Here is a 10,504-nt window from a genome sequence, read left to right on the forward strand (position 1 = left end):
GAAAAGGTTAAAGATTATCAGCACTACCCTACAGCTCCAAATAGACACTATCACCGTCATCACAAGCCCTCTGTTGTGCTTTCTAGTGTCGGGTCAAATGATCACTACAATAATCAAAGCATCCTACTTGGACCACCTAAATGTTTCCCAAGAATAGAAAGCACCACAACATCATTAAAGAATGTGATACTGTTTGTTTATGGTAAAGGAACCACCAAACGGCAAACACATAATATGCGCGCACGTATGTTAGATAGGCCGGCAAATATCCAATGTACTTACCCAAAACATGCACAAAAAGAAGACTACAGTCTACAAATGCATGCACATGTGAATGATCATATGATTATATGAAGGAAACAATCAGTCTATAAACAGATAACTAGATAAGTGGCAGCTTACGAAGGTCTAAATCATATGATTACTGAATACTAATAGTGCTTCCCACAATTGAAAAGTAATTGTATTTTTTTGGCTTATTTTAGTGGCACTTTGGAAACATTACAAGATGGATGCACAAGAATAAGAAAAAAAAGGTAACGCGATATAATTAATAACAGAGTTAGGTATAAAGTATAAAAACAAGATTTCTATTTTTGCATTTTTATAGGGTTGGCATAAAGATAAAGTTCCCATAGTGTAAACCAGTTAGTTTTAAGTTGAATGGAGAGAAAAAGTACCTCAGTACTTCATGTACCGTTGTCGTTACAGACTTCCTTACAACTTCAATAATTGGAAATAAAAGAATTACTAATGTTGGTTTTTAGTGCAAACAGTAGTACAAACCTCCTATACAAAACTGTGCATCGAACAATTTGACAACTTAAAATGGCTGGTGTGGGCAAATTGGGTAATTGGTTAAAACGGGTTCGAGTCAAACAAGTTATTCTGGTACTGATCTGGTTGGATTGGATTGGGTTGGGTTGGGTTGATCCCGAACGCTTTTATTCCAAGAAAACCAATTTTGCTGTAAATAGATAGAGTCATAAATGGTTACAAAACTTATATCATTTCAATAAAAAGCTGATTTTATGAATTAGATCTGTTTGGCTCAGTTCCTTTTAAGCTATTTTGTTATGCAATGTGTTTGACGCACTAGAGATAAAACATAAATTGCCACCTCTAACGTGAACCATACCCGAAACTACATATAAGTACCGTAAACAGAAACCTAAAGGGATACATTTAAGTGGATAATCCTCCCACTAATCTTAAAGTCCATACTGTCCCACTGGTGTCACATATGTTGCAAAGTCGGGTCGATCTTTTTCAACTTAAATAACTTAGAATCTAGAAACACTTTTTGCCAAATAAATACTTCATCTTAATAATCTCCTATAAAGTCCTCAGGCATCAAACTCGTTTCCCAAATTCACACTAAACGATGCCACATATTCAAATTTCTAACTCACAAGATGAATCACAATCTCAATGTTCTTATTACCACCTACCGATTACACATCACTGCATCTTAACCATCAAACACAAGAACTCGTACATCTCGTCTCTTGGCATTGGTGGGAAGTTGCTATACACAGGTTCTTCCGACAAAGAAATACAGATGTTAAAGCGTGATAACTTAAGGTATGAATATGATCATGAAAATCTGAATAACAGCGTGATAATCACAGGAAAGGGTGCAGTAAAGTCATTAGTGGTTTCCGCTGACAAAATATATAGTGCCCATCAAGACCACAGGATCCGCGTTTGGAAAGTTGATGAAAATGACGCACAGCAAAAGAAGCTAACACAGTTGGCCACACTCCCAACGTTTAGTGATCGGGCCCTAACGATTCTAACTCCGAAGAATCATGTACAAGTTAGGCGACACAAGAAATCCACATGGGTCCATCATAACGATACTGTATCAGCACTAGCCGTGTCCAGGGACGGTTTGGTCCTTTACTCAGTCTCATGGGATAGAACGCTCAAAATTTGGCGTACAACCGACTTCAAATGCCTAGAGTCAGTAGCTAATGCGCATGATGATGCAATAAATGCGATAGCGTTATCAAGCCATGGTGATGTTTATACTGGATCAACTGACAAAAAAATCAAGATTTGGAGGAAATTAAAATCACCAAAAGGTGAGAAACACTCGTTAATTGCTACATTAAAGAAACACAGATCTGGGATTAACGCATTGGCACTAAGCACCGATGAGAATGTTTTGTACTCCGGTGCGAGTGATAGGTTGATTATCGTTTGGGAGAAGAGTGATGATGATGATGGCATGGTGGTCGTGTGTACGCTTAAGGGGCATGTTAAGTCCATATTGTGTTTGAGTGTTGTATCGGATCTGTTGTGTAGTGGTTCCGCAGATGAAACGATAAGAATTTGGAGAGGAATTGAGAAATGCTACTTTTGTTTGGCGGTTTTGGAGGGCCACAGTGGTCCGGTTAAGTGCTTGACTTCAGAAACGGATCACCTCAGTTTATCTGATGCATCAGCTTCTTACATTATCTACAGTGGCGGTCTGGATTCCGACGTAAAAGTTTGGCAAATTTCAATCCCTCTATGATAAAGGACTTCCTAAGTTTGTGATTACTTCAGTATTGTATGACATCATACTGCGAGTTGTTTTGTTATTTAGTTTGTCATTCACTTTATCCTGTTTAACAAATATGGTTTAAATTACTGTCCTAAAACAACTCTGTTACAGTAGTAGAATAATATAATAATAAAAACATTTACCAATACGATAAGAAACAATGATAAAACAAGAGGATCAAGGAGCATTTGGGTTATCTACAGTGGTGACTTTGCTGGTGTACCTGGATCACGGGGATATTTCCTGGGGGTCGGGCCATCTTTCGAACATATGATTGCCGTTCTTTGTCCATATCGGCTGTGTGAGTTTACTGGAAAAAACAGTAGATGAATGGTTGATACATAATACCAGATTACATTTATGCATAACAAATTTACATGGAACCATTTTATTGAATCCATAAAGAATCTTGGAGTTGGGTCAACATATAGGTTCCGTCTTATTCATCATAAAACGGGCAACCTTCTCCTGGTGAATGTCCAATTTTGTGCGCTGGTGGACTGGATTACCCGAAAGATAAACCGCACTGACGTTGTCACAATAGACTATTGTGGGAGTGAAGAAGCTCCAATAAAATATTGTGCACCAGCATGTTTCTGAGACCATGTTAGCAACACCTTGGTATTCGGCTTCAGCTCTAGAGCGGGAAATAACAGATTGTCGTTCAGAAGACCACGTAATGAGATTGTCACCCAAGTAAACACAGTAACCAGAGGTCGAGCGTCTTGTATCCGAGCATCCTGCCCAATCAGGATCTGTGTATGAAATTAAGGAAGCCATGAGATAGAGTGCCTTGAACATATCTCAAGATGCGTTTCAGGGCGTTCATATGTGTGGTCCGGGGTGCATGCATGTGCTTTGTTGAATTGCGTAACTGATATCCGGACGGGTGAATGTGAAATAGTGAAGATCCCCGACCAATTGCCGAAATTTAGTGTCAACATCGTTAAGAAGGGATCGGGATGTAGCACTAACTTTGGATTTGGTGTCAACCAGTGTTGCTGTTAGGTTACACAAAGTCATACAAGCCCGTTCAAGTATCTTAGCTGCATATTTTTTGCTGAGAGAGAAATAATAAGTCGTGGTCACAGCTGACAGAATCACAGTAACTCAGAGGTCCTAAATCCTTTATAGCAGATTCAGCAACTAACAATTTCATGAAGGTATGACGAAGGGCATTTGAAAGAGTGGCCAGAATAATGTCATCAACATATAGCAAAATATAGGCTGTTTCTGCACCCTGTTTATAGATAAAGAGAGAATGATGACACTTGTTGTGATGAAAACCCATAGTCGAAACATAATCCGCAAAAAGTTGGTACCATGCCTGGGGTGCTTGTTTTAACCGGTAAAGTGATTTCTTCAATAGACACACATGATTGAACGAACTAAATAAGTGTATTAGTCGAAGTGATAATAATCATCACCAAATTGAACGAACTAAATAAGTATAAAGAAACGTTTGGTAGTCATTAGAAATGGAGGATTCCATAAATGAGCCAAACGGCTCGAATACATTGTTTAATTTGTGGTAAAAGTATGTTTTAAATTGCATTTGGCGAGGACGAATCACAAGAGTGCGAAACCATAGATTGGTAATGAAACGCCGATGATTGTAAGCCCCGGATGTTGGAGAGAGTACGCCTTGCGGTCATAAAAAATTGTTAGTGAGTAAATTAGTGCAGAACTTATACGAGTCAAATAAATACATTATGCATTTATAGACTTCCAGCCCGTACATCTTATTATTGACTCAATGATGATGATAGACGCGTCGGTAATCTTATTACGGACGCATAGGAAAAAGAATCGGCTAAAACGAACGCTTAAATCGAAAGTTATTATAGTTTAAATATTGACATATGAAAATAATAATGCTGGGCAGATATGCAACTCCATTTAACGAGCTTGCTGCCAAAATGAGGGCCTCGCGCTGCGCCACGCCTAACCACATTCATCGTCGCGTCACGCAACAGTCGTCGCGGGCCGCGAAGGCCTGGATCTGATCTGTCGCGCGACGCGACATACCCAAATTGCAGATATTTTGTTTGTTTTTCCTCGTTTGGCATTAGAACTTATGCATACTCGATGTTATGATGTCAAAACTAACAGTTGACATGGTTTTGACCTTAGGTGATGTTGATCATGCTCCGGATGACGGTCAAGGAACAAATCAAGAACCGGACACTATCTTTTGAAGCTTCCGCGCTTGTTTAACATTGTCGAAAACAATGTTTTAAGTTGTAATCACTTAAATTATGATTTTTGGGATGTTAAACTTGTTAGTAGTTAACTAGTAAGTCGATACAATGAAAATTACTATTACGTATCTTTTTAATGAATTGAAGTAGTTTGGTCTTAAAAATGTGCTTATTTTACAATAAAATAATGAAACTGTAAGACGAGTGTTACAAAAACACTGTTTTATTAAAATCATTAATTGTTTTATTCATCGTTTGATGAATCTGGGACTGTAAATGATTCTCTGAATAAAGTTGCTATTCAAGATCATCTCAATACTCTGTTTTTCTTAAAAATTAAAATTTTGATTAAATCATCTATTGAATAACTGTTTTATCAAATATGGCAAACACACAACCTTGAGGAACCCATGACAGAGATCGAATTCCTCTATCTATTAGTATCAATAGGTTCTTCATTATATTTCTTTTGTCTATACTCGTTGACTTTGAACGTTTCACCTTCATCATATATTAGTTGACCGCTCCATACGGGTAAACTTGTTTAACTAAGAATGGTCCTATCCATATTGACTTTAACATTCCTGGAAACAGCCTTAACCTTGAATTATAGAGAAGAACACGATCCCCACACTTAAACTCTTTATTATCTATTAGATGACAATCATGAATTTTCTTTGTTCTATCCTTGTAAATTAGGGCGTTATCATAAGTTTGATTCCTTAGTTCTTCTAACTCGTTGTACGGCCTTTGGGCTAATGGAGAAGTCTAATAGGACAAACCATGAATTAACTTTGTTCATGGTTAATGGAGAAGTGGAGAAGTTGAAAGGATCTCCATGAACAGTGTCTTTGGGCTCAAAAATGAAGATCTGCAAGTCCTTCTAGGGCTTGGACTTGAAAGGGATCCAGATGACTATTTTTCTATGAAATTTGAACACCAATTCGAGGGTTAAATTAGGGAGAAGTTAATGAGAAATAAAAATTGATCAAATAAAAATATGTTTTGGCATCATCTGTTCTTGGGGAGATTGTTGGGCCTACAAAAGAACATATGATTTCAAAAGCCAAAACATGACTACCTGATCAAGAAATAAACAAATAATAATGAAGCATTCTCCTCCCAAAGATAGTGAATCTTGAACACTAATCAGAACATCTATTGAAGACATCAAAGAACTACTTAAAGAACTGCTTGAAGGCATGGAACATCTGTTGAAGAAGAAGAACCCTCTGTTTGATGGCCAAAGCCCTGTTAAAGACAAAGCACTAATCATGAAGACCAACCATCTATTATGGCCAAACAAGTGTTTGATACAAGTCAACGGTGGTTTGAAGAATAGTGGTTTAGTCAGTGTAACAGTGTTAGCCTAGAACAAATGTTTTACATAATAGATCAGATGATAGATTTCTACAGATGTTTGCTAACATCTGAGGTTTGCTAACATCTGAGGATCTGAGGAGGAATCTTTTCTGTTAGGAATGTTAGATATTACTATCAGGGTACGTGAGTTGATTGCAAATAGACCTTTCGTACTTGTATAAATAGATCTCATGTGTTAGAGATCTATTCGATCACTTATCATTTCTTTTGTATGAACAGTAATGTTGTGTGATCAGGGTTGAGGGGGAGTTTGTACAATCATTACTATTACTATGATTTGTAAACATTTGATTGTTAATGCAAAATAGTTTTGATATAACTTTCCACTCATGTATGCTCATATAATTCCGCATTTCCACTTATTAGTAATGGTGATGTCATATGTTGATTATGTATGTTCATCCTAAAGCAAATGTTGATTGTGTATAATGCATGTTGCGTTCTTTTTCTCTTAGCTGTGGTTTTTTCCCACTTGGTAACTATGGAAAAAGATTTTAGCGAGGTAACATCACCAATAGTTTTAATGGATAACTTGATATCTTTGTGGGACTCATGACTTGAGACTGCTCCACAAGAAAAATACAAAGTCCCAACTAGTTAGTTATGCTGATAAAGAATACTTATTGGGTCTACAAAAAGGTTCAATTTGCATATATTTTACTTAGGCTAGAGGGTATGGTGATGGTCCTCCCTTGGAGGATGATCCGCCATGTAGGCGCCACATCATAGTCCTCTAAGGATGGTCCATCCCTCAAAACTAGAGGCTATGGGAGGATGGTTTAGTTGAACAAGTCACAATGCACAGGGTACAACAGATTCATATTCAATTACAAACACAAATCAATGGGGGCCCATCAGATTTGGATCGTCGGCAACGTCTTAAGCAGGACGTAGAGGACGGGGATGGGGGCAGGATGGTGTGATGGCGTCGCCGTTCCTCGACGGGGGTGGGGACGAACCCCATACCCTATAGCCTTATGGCAGTATGACAATTTCATGGTGATTAACAAAGCAAACATTAGCAATGATGTCATTAAATCACACTTTATTAAACACAATGCGTGCATCGCTCAGATAAGAGTAAACTGCAACAAAGATCAAGTCAAAGCAATTTTTAATAAAAATATTGGACTTTCCATACAAAAAAGATATATGTTAAATTTAGATAAGTATCATACACAATATACCTTTTTCTCTTAACTAAGTTTTATCTAACAAATAAGTATTTTTTTTTTTTTGAACGGCCAACAAACTCAATCCCGAGCACTCTCGGGGCACCCACTGGACAAACGGAGTACTCCGAGAGTAACTCGAGTCCACCACCAATTCCGGAGAAAACCCGGTAACTCACCCGCCCGTAGGCACGACGGTGAAATTACCGGTAAAACCCGTTTGGCTCAAGGATCCAACCCAGGTTTCCCTGGGTCTCCTATCATTGCCCATCAATGCCTCACTCGTCGTATAATGACAGATTCAGAAACTTTGTTAGGAGGCAAAATAAAACAGTTCACATATAATAATAATTATTATGTGAGAGAAAAAAAGCATTACATCTCTACTTTAACAATAAGGGGAGTGGGGGCGGTGCCCTTTTTTCGGTGATGGGCCATTTTCCACGCGTGGAGAATTGAACAAGACCACCGCAACCATCATCTATAACGCGTGATGATGCATAGCCCGTGATTTTTTTAACGAGTGATACTTTTTATGCTGTGAAGGTAATTGTTGGTTGGGGGGAAACTGTTGTGTGTGGTGGTGAGTGATGACCATTGCCACTAAAAAATGTTGTGAGTGATGGAATAATGGTTGATGATATGACGGAACTTGATTGAATGTTGTGAGTGATGAGTGATCACCACCCCTCCCCTCTAATGACTTCAGGCTAAACCAATTCTAGATGAACTTGTTCATCACATAAAGCAACGTATAACCATATTCAATAAAATACAAACATGATAAATACGTAACAAAAAAGTCAAAAGCATCCTAATAATATAAATATAATATCAAACTCTACAAAAACAATACAAATAACACTTATAGTGTATTCTTCACATAACACCTCTCTCTTAAAAAACACCTAAAAAGCTTTTTATTGGAAACCCTCTTATGTCGATATATGGGTTTACCAGAAATGTAGACTTTCAGTAATTTATCTTTATTCGTTGATACCAAATTAAACAATTAGGTATATGGGTTTACTAGAAATGTAGACTTTCAGTAATTTATCTTTATTCATTGATACCAAATTAAACAATTAGGTATATGGGTTTACCAGAAATGTAGACGTTCAGTAATTTATTTTTATTCATTGATACCAAATTAAACTGTTTAACAAATTAAATGGTGCTTTAGTTAGTTATAAATAGGTTTCATATCCACACAAACATCCCATAAATGAAACAACAATAATAATCTTCAAATTAGAAATCACCCATCTCTTCATGTCTGACTAAACCATGGCTGAGGGAAGAGGCGGTGCAGTGGTGGCAATGGCAGTGATATGTCTACTAGTGGTGGCGCTTCAATGCGAGGCAGCTAGTTTTGTGGTTGGTGACAAAGCTGGTTGGACGATGAATATTGCTGGCTGGGAAAAGGGCAAGACATTCAAGGCCGGCGACACCCTTGGTACCTCTACTTGTTTGCTAACATGTTATATATTTAACAACTAATTTACTCAACATATATAATATTTGTTTAGTTGGTTTTTTTGTTGTTTAGTTGATTAGTTATTTTATGATGGAACAGTGTTTAACTACCAAAAAGGTCAACATAATGTTGTGGTAAAGAAAGACCCGGACGATATTAGCATGTGCTCCCTTCACCCAGACGACAAGGAGTACAAAAGTGGAAAAGACACAGTTACCCTTAATAAGGGTCCTAACTACATCATCTGTAGTTTCCGTCATCATTGTCCTCAGATGAAGCTTTACATAAATGCATCATGGCCAATATAATATATATTAGTAACAATAAAGAAACGATCAAATCTATGCATTAATTATGTGTGTAGTAAGAGTTTCTTATGCTTTAGTTATAGTTATTTGGATTATGGAATAACAAGTTTCACTCGTAATAATATTTGGCTTTAAATTATGTAATTTTAAAGTGTTGTTATCTATGGTATGTTTTATTGTACATATATTATTAATTTTGGCAATGCTTGAAACCAGTGACAGGCCCAGGATTAATTAGGTCCACTTTTTTCGGTGTTCAGATTTTTCACAAACAAACGTTAAATTTTTGGGTCGGAAGTCGTTTGGGTCGGGTCGGGGTGAGGAGCATAATAAAATACAATACCTTAACAAGACTATATAATTACTCATTTTGGCAATGCTTGAAACCAGTGGCAGACCCAAGATTAATGAGGTCCACTGTGTTGTACATATATTATCAATTTTTGGCAATGCATGAAACAGTGACAGACCCAAGATTAATGAGGTTCACTTTTTTCGTTGTTCAGATTTTTCACAAACAAATGTTAAACTTTTTGGATCAGGTCGGGATGAGGAACATAATAAAATACAATACCTTAACAAAATTATATAATCATTACTCATTAGAAAGTACACAATAAAATTAAGATGTCATTAGAAACGAAAAAAATGACATACTTTTAGAGTTGTTCCCTTAGAATTTCCATCTTTTGAAAACCATCCATTACATCTTTGACCAAAACATTGGAAATAAGGTCTTTTTCGATATAGCAAATACAACAATCTTCCATATAACCATCACCCATTCGATTACGAAAATCCGTCTTCACATGTTTCATTGATGAAAAACACCTCTTAACACTTGTCGTTGCAACCCGTAGAATTAATGCCAACTTTAATAAAGTATAGATCAACGAATACCCCTCCTATTTATTTGTTTCCACTATCCGTTTGGTAACATTAGATATCCCATTCATGTTGTAAAGCATTTCATCTTTTCTCATGATAATAATAATGTAGTTGCCTAGCTTAATCATAAGATACTCTCTTTCTTCATAGCTAAAATCAAACAGATACAACCCGGCCAACCTTAAAATCTTTTGAACATTAAATGCAATAAAGTGATCATCCGGGCTCAAACTACCGGTACATGTAAGTAATTCGGTGGTTATTGTTAGGGGTGAAATTTTATACTCAGGATCCTGATGTTCTTGGCATACAGCAGTATCCTGACGTGACTAAGGATCATGAACATCGTTGTTACTAATCATTTTTTATGCCTCTTTGGAATAGTTCGCACGCATATTCCCCTGCAACAGCTAGTGATGACCTATTACAGAATTCTTGAGAAGATTGTTGAAGAAAACACGTGAAAAAGAGCTTGAAGGCGCCAATGGTCACTTGCTTGGTCTTCGCAGGATCACAGGAATCTT

General features: G+C 37.1%; 2 protein-coding genes across 2 annotated transcripts; both read left to right on the forward strand.

The window, feature by feature from the left end:
• Positions 1–1,351: 1,351 nt before the first annotated feature.
• LOC110875024 (protein JINGUBANG) lies at positions 1,352–2,609 on the forward strand. The gene has a single exon (XM_022123295.2). The coding sequence runs from the start codon at positions 1,385–1,387 to the stop codon at positions 2,519–2,521; it is 1,137 nt and encodes a 378-aa protein (XP_021978987.1). The 5' UTR covers positions 1,352–1,384; the 3' UTR covers positions 2,522–2,609.
• A 5,929-nt stretch (positions 2,610–8,538) lies between these two features.
• Positions 8,539–9,232, forward strand: LOC110875023 (basic blue protein). Its single transcript, XM_022123294.2, has 2 exons — positions 8,539–8,763; positions 8,884–9,232. Exons 1-2 carry the CDS (start codon positions 8,595–8,597, stop codon positions 9,090–9,092), a joined length of 378 nt encoding a protein of 125 aa, XP_021978986.1. The 5' UTR covers positions 8,539–8,594; the 3' UTR covers positions 9,093–9,232.
• Positions 9,233–10,504: the final 1,272 nt, after the last annotated feature.

Source organism: Helianthus annuus, chromosome 9, assembly GCF_002127325.2.
Source record: "Helianthus annuus cultivar XRQ/B chromosome 9, HanXRQr2.0-SUNRISE, whole genome shotgun sequence".
Lineage (NCBI taxonomy): Eukaryota > Viridiplantae > Streptophyta > Magnoliopsida > Asterales > Asteraceae > Helianthus > Helianthus annuus.